The sequence below is a fragment of the Lepisosteus platostomus genome, chromosome 7, assembly GCF_059453375.1.
Source record: "Lepisosteus platostomus isolate fLepPlt1 chromosome 7, fLepPlt1.hap1, whole genome shotgun sequence".
Taxonomy (NCBI): domain Eukaryota; kingdom Metazoa; phylum Chordata; class Actinopteri; order Semionotiformes; family Lepisosteidae; genus Lepisosteus; species Lepisosteus platostomus.
In genome coordinates, this window is record NC_142617.1 from 50,230,415 (window position 1) to 50,256,994 (window position 26,580).

Genomic DNA, 26,580 nt, shown 5'->3' on the forward strand with positions numbered 1-26,580 from the left:
CGTCGCGGCCGCACTTCAGTTGGACTTTTTGAACACTTTTTTCCACATCCTACCTTGTTCGAAGCAGCCCTGGCAGACATTTTGTCCCCGTCCTCCCAGTGCAGTTAAGTTTAGTGTAAATATCACTCAAATCAAATCGCCAAATCCGCCCCCCTCCCTTTCCCTTCCTCTCCTCTCTCGCTGTCGCCGCCGCGCCGGGCAGTGGATATTATGGGCTTTTTTTCTTACAGGACACGTAACATGTCAAAAAATATTATATTCACAAGTCCCAAGTTCAACACTTCCTTCGCTCCAGGGTGTCCGGGCGAATCGGTTACCTCTGTCTCGGACCGGTCTCTAGTGGGTTATCCTTCACGAACATAAAAATTGAAAAGAAAAAAAAAGTGCTCGGTCTCTCTCTCTCGCCCGCTTGCTCGGCTCACGGAGCAGCCCAACTGCAATGGCAGGTTCGCTCTCTCCCTACTTCTCGCTTCTCCTCTCCAAGCAACAACTGACATGTCTGACTGGGAGAATCCATTCCCGTGCGGGGACGGGGGGGGGCAGCATAGCCGGCCTTTCAATGGCCTCACACTTCAAATGTGCTGAAATATGAAATCCCGTCCCAAATCCGCTTCTTCACGAATGCGTCCCGCCTCGTTGAACTACCGCGAGCATCGCCGTCGCCTGTTGTCCGTTTTGGTTGTTTTTTTCCCCCTCATTTCTGGAAACCTCATTGGTCTGGAATCTGGAGTTCATGGAGGCCCCGGGCTGGTTCCATACCGCGGGAGCTCCCAATCCCCGGTAAACAAGCCTATCAGAGTTTGGGAAGGGTTTTAAAAAATCCACAGGGACGGGCGCACGCTGCAGCTGGGAATGTTGTTGTCATGTAGGATGCTGTTCTTTTTTATGCCATAGCCAAGCACGGGGAGTTGATCATGCCAATCCAGAGTCATAGAAATAGCTACAACATTACAAGTCTCAGTGATGTTTCTACAGTGTATAAAGAGCAATCTGCTCGTTTACAGTACGTGCTCTTTTTTCGTTAATGGAAGCGGGAGCTTTTTATGCACAGAACCCCTTTTGATGTTTGGTATTCATCAAATCGTCCACATTTGTAACAATGTACAATTTATTTGGGACTGTCAGCTCGGGTTTGATGGATAATCTGCAGGAACTGAAGCATTAAGCGAGTTTGTGGAGAAAAAAAACAGTCCCCTTTTAATGCTACTCTAAAAGGACATGGATCATCATAAAAAAGGCCACTTAATCCAAAAGCAGTTTCCAGTTCTCTTGAGACAAGTTTGCATTGTTATGTATTTATTTTCTCTCGTGCTGTAATAGGGATAGTTGCTTTTGTATTACACCCCTCAGAGTCTCTGGGACGTGTTGTGAAGTCACGACTCTATTAAGTTACTCATCAACTTTACCCTGCAACTTACTCACCGGACACGCGAGTAACGTGAGTTAGTGGGCACGGCTGGCGGGTGTCCTGCACTTACCACACATAAAAGGGGCAAATTATCGCGTCCTGCACCTCAGAATTAATCTCACGCCTTCGCTTCGCGTGCTGTTTGAGAGTGTTTTTTTTTTTTTGCAGTGGTTTAATAACCGACCGCAGACTTCACTCTTCAGCCCACAGCTGAACTTCCTATGGGTTTCCGGGCCTCCACCCACACCGCCGATCCGCAAAGCCCAACTCCTATTGTTTCAAAGTAAACAAAAAGGGGAACGGCTCCCTATTTAAAATAAACCACCGAGGCCAGGGGAGAAGGACGTCACACATTTCATTACCGAGTCATTAAGCTCACGGGATGAAAACCTTAAGAAAGCAGGAATTGGTTATACGAAACACTGAACAATCTATAGGACGGGGCCATTAACTATAAATATTGTTGTTCTCTGGTATTTTACAATAGTCCTGCAGCAGTTTTAGTCCAGTGTCACAAATGTCTGCATTAACAGTAAGTTGGGGACCTCAGTGAAGGGCACTTTTGTTGCCGGAGTTGTTTCTGTGTCCCTTGTGACTGGCATGAAGATTCTCCAGGGCAAACTTCGTGCGCATCTCCCATGATGCCTTCGCATTTTGCTTTGAACTATGTTTTGAGCACAGAGACGTGCACTGCCGCAATGGCAAAGATAAACAGATCGGGTTATTTAAGCTCTTCTGCGTCTCAGTCAATGTTCACAGTAAAACACAAAACTACTGAAATCGTGGGGTTTCATTCATTGTTAGTCTTTACTTCTTCACGTTAAAACGAGGAAAATATCACACACTGTAGAAGGCCACCGATATCTGCATTAGTAAAATTACTTTAAAGTACACGTTCTGTTTTCCACATACAGTCGCTGTGCCTTATTATATAATTATACCAATAATTATTTTTAAAAATGCTAATACATTTTAGTCCACAGCTCTTATGAGCATGCACTGCAGCCAATCATGATATTATCTTAGTCTAAAGCAGTAGTTTCTTAAAGGCATTAAAAATAAGTCAGATTTGTGTTTTCTTCCATGTATTAAAATGGTTGTATGGTTTTTCATTCTGAAAGTACTAAAATTCCCTTCCACCTTTCCAACAGTCATGTTGTTCATCAAGAAAGAGCCTTACTACTCAGCACAAAGGTATCACCTTATAAGATCATTTTATTGGCCATATACAATTTCTTGTATTAGGAATTTGTCTTTTTGCATACCCCACCTTGCTCTCCATGAGACACACACGCAGGGAGAGAAGCTTACAAGAAGATTACTTGCACCAAGTAATGCGAGAGAAAAAGCAAACTTATTAATGTAAGTGACCACTTTCTCCTATCAACCATCTTAGAGTGGCTAGCTGGCTCCTGCAATGAATTCATTAGTTTTCCATGACTCTCCTCTGCAATGACCTGTTTAGAAATGGCTGAGGTCAAGGTTTAGGTAGTTTTAGCTTAGCAGCCGGCAGACATCATTACAAAAAGCACAACCACATCATCGTCCAACAGTTTTGCTCACAGGATGAAAAGAGAATGACAGGAGTTTTTTTGGGGCGAGGTCTGGTAAAGGGCAGAGCAATGAACATTGAAGGGCACCGAAGTTTTTACAGTTATCAGGAAAACCCGCTAGAAGGAAACAAAAAATAACAATAAACCTAAACAAAACCAACACAATGATAACAATTCTTGACATACTGGCTGCACTTCAGTCATGGTATGAAACACATCTCCATTATCAACATTTCACTTCTGCATCCTTGCAAATTCTGTTACCCAGGGAGAGAGCACTGAACTCTTCTTCCTGGAATTTTCTGTGTTAATTTTCCAATCAGAAGATAGTGAGAGATTTCTTGGGAATTTTGTGTTCGTTTCCAAATATCCTGAAAAGGGATCCTCTTTTTATTGTCCTTGCCTGGGTCATTAAGGGTGTAGATAAGCTGTGACTTTATCTGCTTATTTTGTTTTATAAGATAAGTGGGTCACTTGGCCTGGCTTCCAAACATTTAATCAGCAAAATCACTGTTTTTCAAAGTGGGGGAAAGTTTAAGGAGGACTGATGATAATGTCTGCTTAGCAAAATTGGTTTGCAGTTTTGTGTAGACATCCCCATGGAGCAGACCCCTCAAATCAAAAGAAAACAGACTAAAACGAATCCTTTAAAAGCTTGTTTTAAGCATCTGGAAAAAAAATAAACAGACCCAAACCCAGATTACTATGGATACCCTGTGAAGGCACTAGTTTTGTTATTTTTTTCTGAGTTGTAAACATAATCATCTTTTATTTTCTTATTAAAGCACTAGGTAAGGCTTCAAATATAACTGAATGGATGCCTATGGGCAGTATCCAATAGCACGTATTGTTTGAATGTGGTGAATATAACTACTTACTGAATATAATAAGTGCTCCTCGTTAGTAAAGTGGTGAGTATCTCAGTCTGTCATGTGGGAGACTGGGGTTCGATTCCCCGACGGGGAGACTGGTAGCTTTTCTCCATAACTACTAACCAATGCCAAACGTGTGCATAATGTTTGCATCTGGTATATGTGTGTGCCTATAGTGAAAATTCCCCAAAATGGACCACCTAAAAAACAGATCACATGTGCAGCACTTGTAGTGCAATGTATTGTACCTTTCCAAGTAACAGGCTGCTGCCTTGGTTCTGTGCACCTCAGAACATTAACCCCCCACACTGCAGTGGGTACCTGTTCATGCAGAAACTGGGCCCAAAAGGTTAAAATCTCAGGTATCGTCTTCTTAAACCCCTGGTTCTTCATAAAGTTATTGGTCCCTTGAGCAGGACTACCCTTGAAATTTAAGAAGAGCACCAATTCCTCCTGGGTTTCTCTTCATACACAGTAATGTGTGTAATGTGTGTGTAAGACAGAGTTATGAATGAACAAGACAATCTGTGTTCAAATAAAAAGATTTAGTTCTCTTCTTCCCCTGCCGTTGAAAATTCAAGCAGCGCAGCACCCATGAAGACAAAATAAAAAAATGTAAACCAAAAATGGACAATATCTGCATCCAGCAGCAGAAATTGCTTTCTAGCTACAAACATAAATAAAGGGAATAATCCTATTATATTATCTTATATAGGGAAATATAATATTTTATAAAAAGTCTGATTAAAAACATGATACAAGAATGTTGTCGCTTATTTTTATTGAAATAAATGTATTAACTGAAATTATACTAATACTAGAAATTAATACAGTAGCTGTGAAAACAGTTAAAAACAGGCCTACTTCATTTTTGGAGTTTACACCTTTAAATTAAGCTAGAGGTGGCATGTGGTGCTCACTTCAGTGTTTTGCCTGTTGGTTAATTTTTTTAAATTAAATTAAACTGTTTTACAAAAACATCTCACAATAAGTACACACTCTCACAAAACATTAACCTCTAATCAATTAAACCTTCTCAATCGGATGATTGTCCTTATCAATTAGTGCAAATGGATGTTGGGGCTGGATTTGCACAATGAAAGAGTCCCTCCAAGCCCTACCACTTGCTGTTGTCCCTGCTCTGAAACTGCGGTCGTCCAGTCCTCCGCAGGAGCTCAGGCAACAGGGCCTTGCCTGTTGGTTAATAATCTTATTAAAAAACACTGGCCTCATGGAGACCGACACCCTCTCTCGCCCACTCTGCTTCACCAGCTGGATCCCACTACAGGGGACAGGGGTGCATGCTCTCCTTGCCAGCACTGTGTGGATCAACCGATGAACAGGCAATGAGCACAGGGTTGGCTGTAAAATGGCGAACACAGAGCTATGAGGGGAGAGAGGTGCCACCAGTGGCTGACGCTTTGTCTTTAAGGGGAAACACACAGCTGTGAAACGAAACCACCCTCCACAAAAAGCTCTATCCGCTTACAGGGCCCTCGAGCGGACAAACAAGGGCCCAGAGTTTTTCTTCATCTGTCTTCATTTGTGCCGAATCCGCAACGTTTATTGGTCTTATCTCGTTTCATTTAGCTCTATTGGCTTTAGAAATCATTTTTCATCGTGGCGATTCTCAAGGGCAGCCATCTCTATTTCAATCTCTTTAACGGGAGGCGGAGGAAGGTCGAGCCGCAGAGGCGTACCGAAACAACCCCGCTCCTTTCCAAACAGCTGGAGCGGGTTCATGGAGCTTGGATGAAAGATGGCCGTCTTAATGGAAATTACTCCCGGCAAATGATGTCACACATTAATTAACTAATTCGGCGTTCCGCAGCCCCTTCCTCATGCAGATTAATGATCCCTTTCCGCAGACGGCCTTGTTCATTCACACTTCCCACACACCCCCCCAATCCCTGCTCCGGTGCCTGCCTGGTCGAGGCTCCAGCTGCTGTGCCAGCTCTGATCAGCATCACGTCCCTGCCTCCAGTCGCTTGGGGTTCCAAATTCATCCCCACTATTTATATCAAACGGACACTTTTCCGGTGAAATCAGTCCCTTCCGCACATAAGTGTTGACTGAGCATAGACGGGCCGGGCCGCCTGTTAAGACTCCCGTGCCGAGAGAACCGTTTGCCTGCCGATGAGGCAGTCAGATCTGGCTGTACATCAGAGCAGGGGGCCACCCTCCGCTGGGCGCAAGGGGTCAGACCGTTGTGGACAGTCCTGACTCACTGCTGTGGGTCCTAGTTTGGTCCTAAACTTTAAAAAAAAAACATTTTAGAAGTATAGTATTTTTTTCTTCCCTCCCCTGAATGCACGAATTACTGCATGATGGGGGGGAAAAAATTGTTTGCGTGCTTAATTCAGGTCCTTGCAGATTTTTAAGGATGTAACCACTGAATACATCCTTGTCCTTAAAATGTTGTTTTATAAATGATCCCATTATTTCCAGTCTTATGAATAAAGCAGGCTAAAATTCCTTTCACTATAGTACTTTCACACAGGATCAAATTGTACACTTATTTCCAAAATATAACTAAGACCAAGTCAAAGTATATTCTAACTTACAGTATATATATAGTAATATATGTCATGTATATAAATATATACATGATATATAAATACACGTATATACTGTACTGTATCAATCATGTAAATATCATATATACATCATACACTTATGGAAGACTACTGCAGTACACTATTAGGAAAAGGTACACCAATTAAAAGCAAAGAGCAAAAAGCTCAGTGAAATTGGTTAAGTACAGTACAGAAAGTTAAGGTAAAAGCAAAGGAAAGCTGCTCACCATTTGAAAACCTCCCACAAGAGCCCATCAAGCATTTTCATGCTTAGAATGCATAGTAATAAGTAGAGATTTATTTAGAAACAGGTGGCATTTCAGATAAACTACTCATACTGTATATAGCTCAATTTGTGCAGCAAATAAGTGTGTAATAAACTCAGTGTCCCATGCAGAAATCTCTTAGTGAAATTAAGTCATTTCCTTTATCTGACTGAGGTCACCAATTAACCTCCTTAAGGTTTCTCTGAATTAAATTGATTCCCTTTACTGATGTGTCTAAATTCTGACTGCCTCGTTTTAGAGATCAATAAAAAGGAACATTGCATTTCAGACCAATTCACCTAAGAAAATATTGCTTTAAGTTCAATATAAGGGCAGCAAATCCTTTATTTTAGAATCAATCTGCACACAAATGGAAAATTACATTATGGAAACTATATTAAGAATGAAAGCAAATTTAAGTTCAGCAAAAACAACAAAATGAAAAATGACAAGGTACACCAAAGAGGACCATAGGCACTCATGTCAGTGAATTACAAAACAGAGATTGTACAGTAGCTGCAGCTTTAGCACTGTGAGTATACAGTATAGCAGAAAAACACACCAAAACAATAATTAGACATATCTCTCAAATGGGCTGATATGATACAGACGAGTGAGCTCCAACCCTTTTCTGACCACTCCTAGTCAGTTTAGATAGATAGATAGATAGATAGATAGATACTTTATTGATCCCGTGAGGGAAATTGCAGTGCAACAGCAGCTTAACACACACAACACAGCGAACAGTAACGAATTATATACTAATAGTACAATACATACAATACAATACAAGAGTTACTCACAGTCCGGACACACAAGAGGAAACTAGAACAGAACAGTACACAGAAAATCGTATCACACGTATGAATATAAATATAGATGTAACCATAGATATAAATATAAATATAAATGTATTGCACAGGTCCCTGGCATATATTGCACAAAAGTGGTTGTAAACGGGAAAAAGAAAAAGAAAAAGAAAGAGAACAGATGTAGCAGTATATGTGTATATGCGTTTAGTCCAGAAACAGGTCACTGTCGCTGTTGCCTCTGCCAAGACGCAAGGTGGATGCGTTGTACAGTCTTATGGCAGACGGCAAGAATGACCTCCTGTAGCGCTCCCTGTCGCACCGTGGGTGAATCAGTCTATTGCTAAACGTGCTCTTCATTCCTGCAAGCCTGTCATAGAGGGGATGGGAGAAGTTGTCCATGATGGCCTCCAGTTTGGACATCATTCTCCTCTCAGCCACTACCTCCAAGGGGTCCAGGTCAGACCCAATGACAGAGCTCGCTCTCCTGATGAGCTTGTTCAGCCTTTTGGAATCTACTGCTCTAATCCCAGAGCCCCAGCACACCACTGCGTAGAAAATGGCACTCGCTACCACCGACTGATAAAACATGTGTAGCATCTTACTACACACATTGAAGGACCTGAGCCTCCTCAAGAAGTAAAGTCGGCTCTGTCCGTTCTTATAGATGGCCTCGATGTTCTTAGACCATTCCAGTCTATCGTCGATGTGCACTCCCAGGTACTTGTACGAGTCCACCATCTCCACGCCACTCCCATGGATGTAGACAGGAGTAGGTTTGACCTTTTTCCTCCTGAAATCTACCACCAGTTCCTTTGTCTTTGTAACATTCAGTTCCAAGTGGTTCACCCCACACCACTCCACAAAGCTGCTGACCAGTCCTCTGTACTCCTCCTCCTGCTCACCCTTGATACATCCCACAATCGCAGAGTCATCTGAGAACTTTTGCAGGTGGCATGACTTTGAGTTGTACTTAAAGTCCGAAGTATAGAGGGTGAAGAGGAATGGAGAAAGAACTGTCCCTTGAGGTGCCCCTGTGTTACTCACTACCAGTTCAGACACGCAGTTCTGAAGTCTCACAGACTGTGGTCTGCCCGTCAGGTAGTCAGTGATCCACGAGGTCATGGAGGCATCGACTTGCATCTCCTCCAGCTTCCTCCTTAGAAGTAAGGGCTGGATGGTATTGAAGGCACTGGAGAAGTCGAAAAACATGATCCTTACAGTGTTGCCAGCCCTGTCCAGGTGTGAGTAGGCCCTTTGCAGCATGTAGATGATCGCATCCTCCACACCAACACTGGGCTGGTAGGCAAACTGTAGGGTGTCCAGTGATGAGCTGACCATGGGTCTCAGGTGGGATAAGACCAGTCTCTCCAGTGTCTTCATGATGTGAGAAGTCAGTGCAACTGGTCTGTAGTCGTTGAGGACAGAGGGGCGCCCTTTCTTTGGTACCGGGACCAGGCATGATGTCTTCCAGAGCACCGGGACTCTCTCCAAGCGCAGGCTCAGGTTGAACAGTCGCTGGAGCACTCCGCTCAGCTGATCAGCACAGGCCCTCAGAACTCTGGGACAGATGTTATCTGGTCCTGTGGCCTTACCCCCGTGCAGCCTCTTCAGCTCCTTCTTCACCTGGTCAGCTGTGATGGTCAGCCTGGCCCGGGGGATGATGCTCATAGTGCTTTCAGTGCCGGAGGTGTTAATGGCGGAGGTGTTGGAGAGTGGCAGCTGTGGGGGATGGGTGGGTGAGCAGCCGTCGGGGGTTGTAGCTGTAGGCGGCCATGTTTGTGGGGGGATGGAGGAGGTGTTGGGCAGTTGCAGCTGTGAAGGGTTAGGGAGCGTGTGGCTGTGGGGGGATGGGTGTTGCGCCACAGAGGACCCAGAATCAAACCTGTTAAAGAACTGGTTCAACTTGTTGGCCATCTCCAGGTTCCCTTCTGTTGCAACCCCAGCCTGTTTGAAGCCAGTGATCTCTCTCATGCTGCTCCATACATCTCTCACCCTATTCCTTTGCAGCTTGTCCTCTACCTTCCTCCTGTAGGCATCCTTGCTCTCTCTTAACTTCTGCTTTAGCTCCCTCTGTACACGCTTGACCTCTTCCTTATCTCCCCTCCTAAAGGCTCTCTTCTTGTCATTCAGAAGAGCCTTCAGGTCGCTGGTGATCCAGGGTTTGTTATTTGAAAAGCAGTGTACGTCTTTGGTGGGGATGGTGTTGTCTACGCAGAAGTTAATATAGTCAGTGACACAGTCCACCATGCTGTCTATGTCCTCCCCATGTGGTTCGCACAGCACATCCCAGTTGGTGGCCTCCAAAGCACCACGTAGATCCTCCATAGCCTCCTGAGACCATCTCCTCACGGTCCTCATGGTCACAGGTTGGCGCTGGACAATAGGCTTGTATAGTGGTGTAAGCAAGACAAGGTTGTGATCTGATCTGCCAAGGGGGGGAAGGGCTGTGGAACTATATGCATCCTTAGCATTGGCATATAATAAGTCCAGTGTTTTGTTTTCCCTGGTCGGGCACTTAACAAACTGGTGGAAAGTAGGCAGAGTGGTGGAAATAGATACGTGGTTAAAGTCTCCTGAAATAGCTATAAAAGCGCTTGGGTGCTTTGTTTGTAGCCTGGCTGTGACTGTGTTTATGACGTCACACGCTACCTCTGCATTTGCCGTAGGTGGAATGTAAACAACAACAAAGATGGCGCATGTAAACTCCCGCGGCAGATAGTACGGACGCAGTCCTACGGCTACCAGTTCAATGTCCGGGTTACAGACGCGCTCCTTAACATGAATATGTCCAGGATTACACCATCTGTTGTTTACAAGCACCGCGAGCCCCCCTCCTTTCCTCTTACCGCTTTCGGTATTTCTGTCCGCCCGCACCGTCTGAAAGCCGCCGATGGTAACGTTCGAGTCCGGAATAAGTTCCTGCAGCCACGTCTCGGTGAAACACATGATACTGCATTCACGATACTCCCTCTGGCTTCTCACCAATGCTCCCAGTTCGTCCATCTTGTTCGCTAAGGACCGCACATTTCCCATGATGATCGAAGGAAGGTAGGGTTTAAATCTCCTTCTCTTCGCCTTTCGCGTCGCACCAGCCCTACAGCCTCGGCTTCTCCTCCTCAGCTCCTCCGGCACCGATGGCTTCTCTCCAGTGAGTAGAGGCGGACGCGCTAGCGCAAGGTTTACAAGGTCATCCAGCAATAGAACAGAACATGGAATAATAAACTACTATCTTTCCTTTCAGTTACATCTGCACCAACACACCTTTTCTAAAACTGAAAGGGTTTTCAAGGTAATTGAAAGGTTTATAAAAACGTTTAAAAAATTAACCCCCCCCCCCAAAACAAGCAAGTTTTAAAAAATCTAACCAGAGGACACAAGTGGAAACTATGTGGAAGTGCACCTAAAACAGAGAGCAGGCTGCAGACCTTCACCCAGGGAGCTGTTGGAGTGTGAAACAGCTGCCCAGCCGTGTAGCTGAAGCCGATATCCTGTTTTTTGTTTTCCAGAAATGGCTGGATGAGATCCTTGGATCAATTCTCAACTGACTACCAAGTGGGTTACATGGGCTGTACGGCTCCCTCTTGTTTGGAACTATTCTTATGTTCTTCTGTAAAAATCCGCTGCTGTCATCAGAACAGCCCATCAAAGGATGCAGGATTGTGTCATCTGAGATTTGCCAATGTTCTCCACAGCTGAAGCAGCCCTCCTCAGTCTCTTCAGCAGAAAATGAGAAATGGCAAGCTTGCTTTTCAAAATCTTTATTTTATTTTTTTTTACACTCTTTTAAAAGTCACACACAGCCACTGGTAACAACCTACAACAGCCTGATGGGACGATTACAAGAGGAAAAGCTTTTCACCTTGTAAACACAGCAGCGACACAGAAACATACATTCATGACTGCAACAGACTTGCGGATCACATACATTAAATTAGATTTAGGTTTGACTCAGTCACGCACCCTGCCTTCAATTCAGAGAAAATCCTTGGAGCTTGTTGCTTCTGGCCTTCTGGTTATGGAGCTTTGCCAATTCACATGACTGAGAACAGCTAATTAATCAAGCCAGTGCAATTAAATAATTAGATCACAGTTTGCAGCTAATGGACCGGACTAGAAGGTATGATTATTCAGCAGCTCTGCTACCTATGATATAAAAGGTTTTTCTTGTCTGCATTTGAACAGATTAAACATTTATTGGTACATGTATGAAAGGTACAGTATAATACAAATACAAAAAGTAACCCCTATATAGTTAAGCACATGATTCTTGTAACATTTTGTGCATGTGGAATCTAACATCAGATAACCACTTTAACATTAAGATGTGCTATAGAGAATGAAATCCTTGTTACTTATTTAATTCTACCCCCCAGCAAAGGAATACTTATTATCTATCCTCTGTGGCTCTTCTGTAACTGAGCAAAGGTCTCTTCTGAAAACAACCCCCACTGCTACCACAAAATCTGTATTTTTTCAACTGCACTAAATAAGGGCTTGAGATCATCAGAAATGACATCATCTGTTTTCATCTCCTCCACAAGTATCTTCACAGTAACATGGCATTAAAGCTAAGATGTTTCAATCTGCAGAGTCTGTCATATAAACTGAGGGATGCAAATCTGGAAAGTCAGCTATAATGCTGCACTGAAGCTGACTTCAATAGTTACATATTTAAGAGCTTTAGGCAACTGTGAGAAAAATAGTTTGAAATTGTTTAACAAATACAAATGGCCAATTCCTAATAGCAATATTGAGAAGCATACATTATGCAGGATATTTACAGTCCTCTTCCTGTAGTGAGACCGGTACAAATAATCAATTATTATGTAGCAAGTAATAGAAATAATGTCAGGAACACCTGACAAAGACACTGTGTCCTTGGAATCTGTTCCTTCTGCACTTACTATAATGGACATTAAAGTGAGATCCTCACAAGTTCGTCATTAATGATTCCATAAACACAGATTTTAGTGTAGGGCTGTTATTCACAGTATTTTGGCTTATTACCACACTGGCCTGGAACATCTAAGCTCCCTAATGTTACCCCTTAATTCAGCTGGTGATCCTCTGCTCAAGTGAGGCTGCACTTCAGTACTGAATGATTTGGGCTTCATCATATACAGTATTTAAAGCACTCTGAGAATATCTCTCCAGAATAAAAAACACTCCATAAATGCAAACAATTATTTATATTCTTAATCCTTACTAGTTCAATGGCTTTAACACAATTATTGTGTGCAACAAACTAACAATGCTCATTTGTAATTCACTAAATCAAGGTGGCTAAAAATGATAAATGAACTTTTGACTACTGTGGATTATAAATATTCCAGTCCTTGTATGTTTCAAGTATACCATCTTCTACTGAGCCAACATCACTGTACTTGAACTAGTTTGTCAGCAGTTTTTTTTCCTTCAATTAATACAGTTTGCAGAGCAAGTCCTGCCAAACAATTAATTGAAGGCAGCCTGAAGGGCTGGCTTCACTCCATTCTTATTCACAAGCTATCTAACCAACAATTATTTATGCTAAACGAGCATGTACAAAAATATCCACCAATGTAACTGGCTAGCAATTTGCATATTTTTTAAAGCTTTTATTTTGTGTAAGCTTATTCTGACTTAAATAATGTCAAGGTAACTGATATTAATAAATGTGAAAAAACTTTCAGCAATACTTTAAAAAAAGAATCTATATATTTAATGCAATTACATATACAGTAAGGCAATACATCATTTCCTATGGAGTTAAATGTACTGTACTGTAAGTCACAGAGAACTTGTGAGATATTTAGTCATCCCAGTCTGATATCCGGTTTGATATCCATCAATGACTGGATTTGATGTTTCTACTCAGTTCCTTAACATAAGGAATATAAACAAGTAATAGGTTTATTCCATGCTGAAAAAAAGAAGAGAAAAAACACAACGTTTCGGCCGTAGAGCCTTCTTCAGGTGTGCAGGTGTTTCCTTATTTAAGGAAAATAAGATGTATACATTTCCTTAAAACCAAAGCAATGTGTACAAACCTTACACATCTAACACCACACTCATTCAAGGACAATTCCAGGTCACCCAGATGGGATCTTGTACCTCCAGCAACCTTATTTACTGTATCTCTTGCAGTAAATGCCCAGCCATCTATATTGGAGAAACAGGAAGGAGACTCGGAGACCTCTTCAGAGAACACGTCAGGGCTGTGAAGATTAAAGATCTCTCCAAGCCCACTGTTTCTCATTTCACCTCTGACGGCCACGACCACTCTAATCTCTCCGTCTGTGTTCTCAAAGACGGTTTTCCGAACTCTTACATCAGAAAGACTACAGAAACCGAAATTATCCTGCAGCAAGGATCACACCTTCCCCTTCTCTTAAGGACAGGCTACTTTTCATCTAAATTCTCTCTATTCATTGTAGGTTTCATTTCACACCTCTCTTCACCTATCCTGACTTCACACCTCCTGATTGGTCTCTCTTTCTGTCCCCTGCTCCCGCCCCTCGCTCCTCCTCTCTCCCAGCCTTTGTTCTCCCGCTACATTACCTTTGCGTACTGCCCTGTCTTTCTCACACCTGAAGAAGGCTCCACGGCCGAAACGTTGTGTTTTCTTTCTTCTCTTTTCAGCATGGAACAAACCTATAACTTGTTCCTTTTCAAACATTGCATACAGCTAGGCGCACATTTAATATTAAAAAGATGCTAAAAATGAACTCCAAAAATGCTTGTTAAAAAGAAACATCTGTGAGCTGTACTTTTAATCTTGTAATAATAAAAATGTTTCCTGTCTCCTGCGTCTTTATAGTTAATTTGCTGTAAAAGGAAAGTTGAATGGGACATGTTGTTACTTAGTTGTGCTATTTGCCATTCTGTATTCCACTGCTCAGCTAACACCCAGTACCTATCAAATGCCAGATAGGGTAGTTGATTATAAACAGACAGCTAATATTAATTCAAATGGGATGCATTCCAACCAGCACTCGTACCCAAGATCTCATAGGTCTTCGGGTCCTGGGTTTGATTCTGGGCTTGGGCGCATCCAGTGTGCAGTTTGCACTTCTTCCTTCGTTCATGTGTATTTTCACTAGGTACTCTGTTTTTCTCCCACTACCAGGCTACTAGCACAGCCATGGGTTATCTAGCTGTGCTAAATTCCCCTTTGCATGAGCATCAGCAGAGCGAACAGGACGGCAGTTCCAAATTCCACAGCTGAGTGAAGTCGGAGGTTGTCCTAAGGAGCGCCTCATATGATGGATCATGTCTATGATTAATCCTTCTCCCTGACCATGACCTTCCTCATTAATCCACCTGGTTTGGAGTAGCTCTCCTGCTCTGCCGACCCCAATAGAGTTGAGATGAGGTTCCAACAGACGCCGATGTCAGTCTGAAAGGGGAAAATCAGCCCAGTACCTGGGTTGATGTGAACAAATCAGGCAAGGAGATATTCTGCCCGACACCTGCCTCTCTCTGTTACACCTCAGTCACCTTCTGACCATGAGCAGTTCATTATCTACAGGGACCTAGGAAGCTGCAAGGGGTTGCATTTTCAGCACAATTTATCCACGGAATGCTGAAGCAGGAAATACCACTCCTTTACGGGAGACATTTTCTAATGCCACACTGGAAATACATTTTGCAGATCTTTCATAAAACTGCCAAGCTATTTCCTGAAATGCCTAGAAAACATTTCAGTAATAGCACAGATTTTTGGGGATTACTTCTTCACTATCCTCGTGTGAAGGGTTCTTCTAACCGTTCAAAATGCATTTTGAAGACTCAGGTTATTTTTAAGCTAATTTATTAAAATGCTAATGTCTCCTCTCTGGAAACCGCAGCAAAGGAAGGAATGTATTAATAGAATTTATTCGAGGCCACTTACATCTGTAATCGGAATTAAATTGCGCTTGTTAATCACTCGTGATGTAGTCCTCTAGTCCTCTATTTGTGCTGCACTTCACCATGAGAATGTGGCTACGACTTTACTGCTGCCTTTATCACAGATGTGGTCAGGGCCAACGGAAGCCTGTCCCATGTCAGTAAAGGAATATTAAAGTTTTCACTGAGCATTTAAAAGTCAGGAACAATGTGCCTGCACCTGCAGTGCCAAATATAGGTGCCTATACTAACTTAACCATAAAACAGAAAAAGATATAAGAGCAATCAGCCACAGAAAGAAATCTAAATATTAGTCCACTTCAAACCATCTGTAAGTAACTATTTTAATTAAATAGCTGTTTCAGAAGTGTGTTACTGCTCTGAGATGCATGCTCAGTGCTTCAAACATGCAAAGAGAAAGCAGCGGGATGTAAAATCTTGTTCTCATTGGCGTGGTGCTGTGTGAGTTGGTATGAAGAGGGGGGGAGTGTTCTTCCTGAAGGGAGACAGCTGCATTCAAAGGGGGATGGGCCCTTCATGATGTCCCAAGCTCACGTCAACCGGCACGGCACGTGCTGCTGATGCTGGAGCCCAGACTGCCCAGCAGAGGTTGTGGCACATCTGGGAGCTGCAGGAGCCTGGGCAGCTGACATGCGAGATCTGCTGGGCACTGCAGCTCAAAGCCTCTTATCCCAGTTACAGGGAAAAGTGGCTGTGCATCCAAAAGACGTCTACAGGATATAGAGATTTAACTTTGCCTTCCAGAACCCTGATTAGGATTGCAATACACACAGCTTGGCTTACCAGCGCTGCCTGGAAGTCGAGAATTGCTGTGATCTTATTATGATAAGGCTTCAACATAAAATAAGGCATTCTGTTTTCCATTCCATCTTATCTGCAAACCTCTTTTCTTACTGTAATTATATTTCAATTGTAATGATTTATATAAGCTCATCCTAGGCAGTTTTATCTATCGTACGTGAACCTGTCATCCTGAAAAGTATATTTCATGCTGATTGTTCGTTATTGCAATTTCCAGGCTGTGCCCTCATGGGATCATCATCTGAACAGAGATTCAGTATTAATACGTAAGGGCACACTGAGAAAGAAGACAAGATTAATTATAGCAGGTCGAACATATGAGACATTCCTTAGGACGTCCTCAAACTTGACTTAGCTATGGAATTAGGGAACTAACCCTGTCTTGTTACCACTTTACATTCAATACATCAGCCATTAATGTGACTACAAATGACTCTGACTGGGTCTACAAATAAATAACTACGATAAAAATACCCATCTCTACCTGATGTACAATGGCAGGCTACTGGATATAAGGTGCTCTCTCCCTTTTCTGTTGGGTGTTTTATTGTAGTTGCATTAAGAGTGTTAATTTTAATGCCAGTGGGGTTCCTCAGTTTTTAGTCCTGTTCCCCAAAACCTCAAAATATGTTCTGAGACCCAATGAAAACATCGTATACAGTACATCACCTGAGGGGATTGCTTAAATACTTTTGTCATCCATCAGTTATTTTATATCAAATAAGATTTTAAAATGCAAAACAGAAAGAAAGATTCCTGTAACAGTACAAAATAAGAATAACATGCAAAAGCAAAAGCACTTGGCAAATCAGGAGTTAAAGGGAAGAACTGTGTCACAAATGTGCTGATAAGCAACTCAGCAGTAGCAGGAAATGCTCTGATTACAGCCTGAAAGCTGGGCTGGTATTACATTTTCACACTGTGTTCATACGTACTCAAATCGCACCAAGGGCACATCTATGATCTCTTTGTTGATTTAGCCCAGCTCCATTATACTGGACACTAACCTCTTCTTAATATTACAAGTACACTGTCAGATTTCATGGAAGTTTATGTTTTATGGATATAAAATAATGTGAATACTACTTATTACCAAATCTTAGTGCACGGTACAGGTATAAATCTTTTAGGAACTATAAAAAAATTGTTCTTATACAATTTTTAAAAAGCAAAAATAATAACTTCCATTTCCTACTTTAAAATAAAAAGACACACAGTAACAAACTGTATGAACCGACAAACTTCATACAGTATATCCAAGCTTCATGTCCATCCTCATATTAGATTGGCTGAGCTCATTATTGAAATGCCAGGCAGACTTTCTTCACAGAGGGTAACACAAACATCATCTCGTGCGAGGTTACTGCTGCGAGAACAACTCACTAGCAGCACTGCGCCTCTGGACACGCCAACCATAACACTGATAGGAGGAGTTTCTAAAATAAAGTCGTTTTTATTTCCTGCAGGTCGATGATCTATTGTCTAAGAACTCTCTTTATCCTGACAAATATTAAGGGCAAGACAAATGTAAACCAAGCCTGCTTACATTTCTGGTTACTTGCCGAAATTAAGGATATTAAATGTCTTATCCCCCCTGCTTTTTTCTCCTTAACGAGCGCACAATGCATAATGAGAACTCCACCGCGTATCCTGATCTAGCATTAGTACAAAACCAGGTGATGTATTGCAACTAACCACTGCAACATTCTTTATGCAACAGCACTGCAGTAGCCATGTTCAAAAACCTATGGCATTGTGCTGTACTACTAACTAAAAACATATTACATCCGACCTACATGGAAAGGAAACACACTCCAGAAGCTAATTAGTGATTCATCCATTCACCCATTTTCTAACCGCTGTATCCAGTCCAGGGTCGCAGGGGAGCCAGAGCCTATCCAAGTACCAGGCACAAAGCAGGATACTCCCTGAACTGGACGCCTGGATATCCATTGCAGGGCAAACACACACACTCACACCAGGGCCAGTTTTCCCAGAAGCCAATTTGCTCTCCAGTATGTCTTTGGACTGGTAGTGGGTTTCCCCAGAGAAAACCAATGCAAACACACAAACTCCACGCAGACAGTTCCCCCAGTCTGGAAGTGAACCCAGGGCCCCAGCACTGCAAGTCAGCAATGCGAACTACTGTGCCACCATGTTTGGAGCCAAGTGGACAAAGGTAGTCTTACAGTATGACCATTCTAATAACCACGCAAATTCTATTTAAATGTAACCTTTATTGCCGCCATAGTTTGAAGATTAAAAAAACAGCCCATTACGATTTGTGAGGCAAAGACTTTAATGTATGAATGCTTATCAAAGCGTTAACCTCCTGTTCAAACAGCACATTCCTCATACATCTCTTATTTTAAATCAATCAGTCACATGTCATACTTTAAAACAATGTAACAGTTGATACTTGGATGACAGACTGGCCCAAAATAGTAAAAATAAAATGCTCATTGTAAGTAAATAAATGGACAGACTGAAAAAATATTAATAAAATTGATAAGTTTTATTTCCTGGACTGGATACATTGATAAGTGCTCTGTGTTGGAAAATAGCTTTCAGTTCATTCTCCCTGAAATATGCACTTCATTTTCTTGTATCTATATATAATCTATATATATATATTATACAGGAAGATCATATTAGGAACACCAGTCATATAAAGATCATCTTGCAAAAGTAGACACCCCCTTCTAATAATAACCCATTGTGTTTAATTATAATTATGTAATCCATATACTGTATCAAGTTTTACAGAATATTTTAATCAAAACCTTAATGCCCATACCGAACACTTTTATGGGTGAAAAAAGTTAAATATCAGCAAAAACTGTAAAAAATTAAAATAAGTTGATTGCCTAAATTAGTTCAGTTGCACACAAAATCACTTTGACAAGTCACATAATTAGCTGAATGGCCTCTGTCTGTGTGCAATCATAGTGTTTTTTACATGATTTCAGAAGAAGTACACCTGTCTCTGTTAGGTCCCTTAGTCTGGTAGTGCATTTCAATAGATTAATGAACCATGCAACTTTCGAAACAACTCAGGGATAAGTTGTAGAAAGACACAGATCAAGAGAACAGCGACTGAGCTCACTAGCTGTGAGGGACGAAAATGGTCAGGAGCCAACACTATCCCAGTCCCTTCAACAACAATAATAATAATAATAATAATAATAATAATAATAATAATAATAATAATAATAATAATAATAACACTTATATAGACATTATATCCTTAACTAATCTTTTTACTATCTATTTACTAGATAATATATTTCTATATTTATCTATATACTAGATAAATATTTATCTATTTACTCTATTTACTCAATCTAATAATTTATAATCTGTTTAGACCTTCACTATAACTTAGCAGGCTGAGTCTTTGGTTCAAATGTACATTTTACCATGCCAAAGCCCTGTCGCTCTTGCTTTTCTGCAGTACCGTCTCAATTCTCCTCTTTCACTTTCCCCAGCTTTAACAAGAGCTATTTCTGACTGTGTCAGTATGGTGTGTTCTCCTTTATAATTGAGTGTGAGGAGCTCACAGGTCAACCCAAATTGCTCTTGTGAGGAGACTGTATACTTCAGACTGCAGGGGTCCCCTGCAACCTGTCAGGCAGAGGGTGGGTGGACATGGTTGTAGGAATGACATTAACATCATTTGCAAACAGTCTTATCACCAGCAGCCAGGTGGCTGCTGCAAGCAACCCGAAGGACAGAGGGAAACAGTATAGCTACATTTGCTCTGACAAGCACTGTGCACATTTACTGAAGTGACCCCCCCCCCAGCTAAGTGATGAGGGGCTGGTTGAACAGGAAGGCCTGCTTCCACACAGCTGCACGAGCCACAGAAGGAGAAACATCCTGTACAAGAGACACGACAGAGGAATGTCCCTGTCAGTCTCCTGTCACCTCTATATGCTAACCTGGCTGTTTCTTTTGATCACAGCTCAGCTCAGGGCTGCTTTATTACATATCTCTGCATATCTTCTTGTCATTTTTGGGGATTCCCTGTGGGCTGCATATGTGGGATTTCACATTTCCCTAGCTACTTGGATCAGCTGGGGATTTGTATTCCCTAGCTGGGACCTCTTTCAAATACTGTATATGGTTAAGAAACCTTTCGAGATACAACCAACACGCCTGGCTTGTAATCTTTCTGGGTCTCCAATCATCAGCCAATGAAAAATTGGGTTTATTAACATCTATATGAATCCAAAATCAATAGCTGGAGAAGTGCAGTACAGACACAAACTGTAGGTCAGCAATTTTCTCTCAGAATTAATAGGACTCTCTGCAGAATGTGGATAGAGTTACATAAATGGTGTACGTATTTTATTGCTGACAACAACGACCCACTGAAGTCCCAAAGTTAATGCTTTATTGCCTTTATTTTTTGGAAAAAAAGGAAGCGAAATATCTCCAAAAATCAAGAAAACATGGGAAAACCTAAATACTACATCTCACGATGTTCAACTGAAATGCTTGAACCCACTGTCATGGGAATCTTTCAGATATCTAGTTTAGTTATTATATGATGAACCAGGACTCTAACATTGCTAGATAACAAGATGTAAGGCATTGCATTGATTTCATAAACATGTTCAGTTCCTGGACTACTCTGTCCACTGCTGCGCCCTCATCTATCTATCTTCCTGAGACAGACCCCTGCTTGAAACGCAGTACGTCACACAGGTTTGCTTGTTTATCCCACCTGTATCCATGAGGTCACTACGTCTGTTTTTGTTTCTGCTCTTCCATGAGTCATTAACCGTCCCAGGTTTCGATGATCTCATCTGTGTTGTGAGTATTTTTAATTTTTTCACATTTTCAAACGTAATACAATAAAACCCTAAAATTATACACCACCCACCTCCTAGCCTCCCTCACTCTTGATGGTATCGATGCCCTGCCAGCCCTGCCCTTACGGATGCCTATATAAAGTTTGGCAGCTGCAAAAAAGAACATCAAGCAACAAGGCCTTGACTGCATAAAATCACAAGAATCTGGGGAGCGTTCATATATGTATCTTCAATAATGTCTCTTTTCATAAAAAAACTAATTTTCATTCCAGTGGGGAGAAAAACAGGCAGAAGGAAGTTATGACATGGCATTTGGCCTACAGACATGTAATTACTTTTGAAGAAACCTAATTAGAAATGATTTCCTGGACTAAAAAAAAAATGATTAAGAGGCCAGCGAAAAGGAAACTGAAGTTAATTAAGACAGCAAAACAGATCCAAATCCTCAGTTACTGTAACACGGTACAGAGTATATTTTACACAAGCATTCACTACAGCAGCAGTAAAAGACCTGCAAAGTAAAAACACACAAGACAAATTTAAATTTATGTAGAACAAGCTACTTACTCGCAAGAGTGTGCAGGGATAAACTGTGCCCATGATTCATCGTGAGCCCTGTGAATTAAATTTTAGGGACACCACTGAGGGCTGATTAACAATTCTTAAAGCTACAGTAACACCAAATCCAAGATATGTTTTACAATCTCTATGGGAAAAGAACCGCATGCTCAAATGACTGAATTAATTAATTGTTTTTTATAAAGGCAAGGTAAACACTGAAATAACAATAATGTATAATTAAATTGTTTTCTCACAGTATGATTATATTGTTTTCCTTCTGGAAACTAATGCAAACTGTCAGATAGATCTCCAGGGCTTAACCATCTTGAAATATACATGGTTGGCCTTAATATAGCCATACAGTTGAAATACATCCACCTAGCAATCTGAGTAAAGAAAAAGACGCTCTCTCCAGACATCAAGGGAGCCCCCTGCACACTGGAAAACATTTGAACATTTCCTTCCAAAGCCTTCACTGGTAAAACATCACCAACAGGCAGAGACGTTATAGGTTTCTTCCCATGGAACAGTCTGCAACATGACAAAATGCTGAGAATGCAAGGTTAAAGCAATGAAATGTGGCAAAGTTACAAGGCTGGGTCTGAAACAAACAACAATCTTGTAACAACCCACTGATATTCAAATAAAAAATACAGACAGGAAAATACAAAGACATTTTGTACACAGAACAGCTGCACTACATTAATTTAACAATTCTTCAAAAAAGTTTGGTAAATCAAATTTACTCAGAAAAAGGCCTGAGATTAAATGATAAAGGGCAAAGACTAAAAAATACAGGAAGGGTGAAGATTAATATGTCACAGTTTATGTATTTATGAACTTGTATTATGATATGTCTGTGTAACCTGATCCTGTCAGTCAAACAAAAAAATCAAACCAGAAACAGAAGTCAAACAAATAGGTTTATACAGTATGTGCTGTTTTTACTAACTGTAACGTCATATTAGTCTTTGAAGGTTTTTGCAAACATCTGTCCTCACATTGAATCGATAGCTTGAAAAGTGCTGTACATACTGTACAAATGGTGGGTCAGCAATTTCTAGCAGAAGTAATAGGCCAATCTGCAGATTGTGTATATGGTGGCTGTTTTTCATCACTAAAAACAAAGGCCAGCAAAGTGCCAAAGTTAATACTTCCAGAAATTTCAAAACAGCAAAAGGCTTGTACTGTATGCATCAAGAAATCATGGAATGCCTTAAAAACTAAAGTTAAATCGGGTAATTTTGTAGAAAGTCTGAAGCACAGTCTCCTGTTTACAAAAGTACTTCTTTCTGCGCCAGCTATAATAAGCACCTTTTCCAATCTTAGATATCATGCAATTTACTGAATTGCTTTAATGACAACATGACTACTTCTCGAGAGAAACATGAAAAGAGAGGTTTTGCCAGGTGCTAGAAGTGGAGCTAAAAGAAGAAGACCTACAATGACTAGTTTCTAGCAAAATTTGAGCTGCTTTGGAGAGAGTTTCCCTGTTGCCAAAATTAATTTTAAAAAAGAGACATATCACATGGTACTCTCCTGAAAAACCAACAACGCACATTAATCCCTGTCTCTGAGTAGTAGAATGGTCTTCGACCTGCTTTGGTGTTTAGAGTCAGACTCATTTTTACATATCCCACCAGTCATTCGTGCAGTTAATGCTCTACACAAGGGCCCTAATGCCAAGTGATTATGTTATGCTGCTGAAGCACATTTGCCATTTCAAAAGCGAAAAGGCTGCAAGTCAATCAGTGGCTCCACTCTCAAAAGAGAAGCCTGATGAACTCAGCAGAAAAACTCAAAAAGCCAGTGAGCGGGAGGAAACGGGCACATCTGTCTGACGAGCTCCCACAGCCCAGACCGCATACCTGCTGATGGAATGACGAAAGAATTCCCACGTTCTTGCACGGACTCAGACCTGTCCCTCCTGCACGTTCCCAGAGACATTCCCAGCATGCAGAAAGAACAACAAACGTGCTCACAGGTTTAAAAATTAAAGCCTTGGACTGTTCCTCTGTAGCGGGCTCGATAAAGAAAACACCGTTTAACAGAAGTTTGGGTGGTTTGCAATACACTGCATTACTCTCACTGACCACCATCCTCATTAAAATGCAACTAGTAATTCTGGGATCACACCTTGACATGAGGTAAAGAGAACCTTTTTTTAATGGATTTAATTCTGGGTTATTGTCTGAGGTACCTTTAAAATTAATTTAAAATGTAGAGCTTAAAACACAATGGAAATGGGTGAATTATTTTACACAGTAGAAACGTCTGTTTGGTTGTGTGATTTGTGGTAGTTGTTTGATAAGATGATAACTTTTGGAGTGGTGACCTTAGCCCAGCTGGGGTCAGAAGGACTATTCATGTGACCTGAAAGCAGAGGGCCCTACAAGACAGCTGTAATTGCATGTGGAGTAGTTTTGAGCTTAACAGACCAAGGGGTCATCTGGTCGTTTTTCTGTGTATTGATGTTTTCCAGGGAAAAAGGCTTGCGCTCACCCCCCCGCTTTATAATCCATCCCACTTTTAAAATAAATCTGCAGTTGTGCACATTCTGGGAAACCTTACTCAGAAAAAATAGCTCCTCCCCAACAGAACTGATTATCTTACCTCAGTTGTCCTGCCCATGATGTGTCTGTATTGATCAATGATAGTCGGACAACATTACAGAGAGGTCCCATTTTAAACATGTACAGAGTTTCAAGCTATAGTTAATTTCGACTGTCGTTTTTTTACTTGCATTACTCTATGCTTTTCCCAACTACAATAAACCAAGCTTTAATTGTATTCAGATCTACTTCTGAATGTTGCTTTGTGTCCCCTTAGGATTTATAATGTGTGCTGTAACATCATCAGATGTCTGGAATAAAACACACCATTGAACTTATTGGGTAAACCTGTGGGCCTGGGATCCCCCTGCTGTCACTTCCCTGACATCTCCATTAACACTTCACTGTATAAGAATATGGAATCGCCACACATACAGCATGTGGACAGTGCTGATCCCTTGTAACCCACTATTCTCTAGGTCTACATAACATCACAACTAATGCTTAGAGGAGAGATACACAGGACACTGGAAAAAGAAATCTAAAGATCATGGCGATAGAGAGAGAGAGACAGATGACAAAGAACAGAAAGAAGCAGAGGACTGGTTCAATCCCCAGATTGTAGGTTCAATCCCCAGATGGAGTACCGTTGTTGCACCACAGAGCAAAGCACTTCTAATGTTCCTTAAAACAGCCAGCTGGAAAAACAGGTTTCAGCTGGATTTGCTTTGGATGAAGCTTTCATCCAAATTAATTAAAAATACTGATTTTTCACTAGTACAGCAGAACGTGTTAAATGGACATCAACACTACCAAAAAGACCAAAGGCTTTGTGCAACTGAAGTTGACCTTGAAGATAAAACTCTGTAGAGTGAACTCAGAAAAGGCATCCAGAAACACGAAAGATATATTAGTTTGGAACAGAACAAAATGCTAACAGTAACATGTTCAGGAACTGATAACTTATTCTTAAAACCAAAAAGGCAGGGTAAAATTCCAACACTGTTTAAGTAAAAAAATATTTTTCTCTATTTCCACACCGTGTTGTCTTGTGCAGAATTTGCACCTTCAATCCTTTTCCGATTTTGGTACTTTAAGAACATGGTTAGAGCTCCCTGCAGGCTGGTCGGCTCTGTACTCCATCACAAAGGAGACCCGCTGTCTCCATGGGACTGAGGTCAGGCTCAGCCATCCAGGGCCAAGTGGGGTGGTACAGCTGTAGTGGGTGACAGCTGATTACACAAAAAAATACTTTTACAGACAAATGAGGGAAGGTGCATGTTTGCCAGACCATGAAATCCATTTTTCATCTGCTTTTCATCTGCAATACCTGCAAGACCAGATGCCTTCACCTTTCGGACAGGCCATGTGATACGAAGAAGTCTGCTCAACAGGCACTGTGGGACTGCAGGCCGCAGGAGGAGGTCACTGACAAATAAACCCAGGAGGGGAAAGACCGACTGACTGCCTGGGAAGGTACCTAAATTAAATGAACGCAGCTTAAACTATGAGCTCTCATTTAAACATAATTCTTGTGCTGCGTTCTGTGGTGCCATTTAATTGTATTTTTCCCTTGACGAAACCCTGTGCTGCTGGAAAACAAACCAATCTGAACTTTGGGCAAAAATAACCGCTCTGTTTCCCTTAGGGATGAGAGTTTGTATTATTTTCTTGCTGGTACTCGTTCGTCTGCAGTGTGCTGGCCATTATTACAGTAGATCGCGCAACTCTGGTTGGATAAAAGTTGCAGACTGACAAATCTGCATCGGCCTGAGCGTGGGAGATTCCTCTCCTCCCCGGAATGTGCAGGTTCTGAATGCTTTTGCACTGCAATTAGATCCCATCTAAGTGTTACAGGAAGGAAAAACAACACAGAATACAAAAGATCTTGGAGATGGTAAGGGTTTGGCTGCCTTATTTTCTCTAATTCATGAGGAATGCTCATATTATATAGCATATATATTACTGAATATATCTGAGAAATAAATTGCTATTCACTTTATCCATCCATTTTCAAACCACTTTTTCCAGTACTTTTTCCAGTTTCGTGGGGGACATCAGAGCCTACCCAGCAAGCAAGACAGGATACACCCTGAAAGGGACACCAGTCCATCACAGGCTATTCACATTCAATTAGCAGCAAAGGGCTTAATTTTCAATTGTTCAAAAAACTAAATTTACCAAGAAGAAGACACTTTTCTTAAAAAAATAATACTGTTCTTGGCTCTGGTACTGAACCCCTGACTTGATACTTAGAAACCAAAAGCAAAATGACACATCAGCAAAACATTTTCAACATACAGAATAACATAAACCAAAAACGTGAGTACAGTATGAAGCATGTTCTGTGGTCCTCTCTTGCCTAGATTATGTGAATTGCAAGGTTGTTTCTCCAAAAGATTATCTTTAGCATCCAAAAGAGGCTCCTGGCATGCTGTAACTCCATGGAGTCAGTTGCTACAAAGACTAGCA

The 26,580-nt window shown here is 41.5% G+C and overlaps 1 protein-coding gene across 10 annotated transcripts in view; it reads right to left on the bottom strand.

Moving 5' to 3' along the window:
• Window positions 1-26,580, bottom strand: part of tjp1a (tight junction protein 1a) — a 149,500-nt gene that overhangs the window by 68,086 nt on the left and 54,834 nt on the right. For 2 of the 10 annotated variants that reach the window (XM_088641020.1, XM_088641021.1), the window contains exon 1: window positions 318-747. The exons of 7 other annotated variants lie outside the window; for them this stretch is intronic. Coding sequence is in view for 1 of the 3 variants with exons in the window: in XM_088641018.1 (XP_088497144.1) it covers window positions 54-80 (27 nt within the window). In the remaining 2 variants the exon portion in view is untranslated. One more of the 10 variants, XM_088641018.1, reaches the window with a different exon arrangement.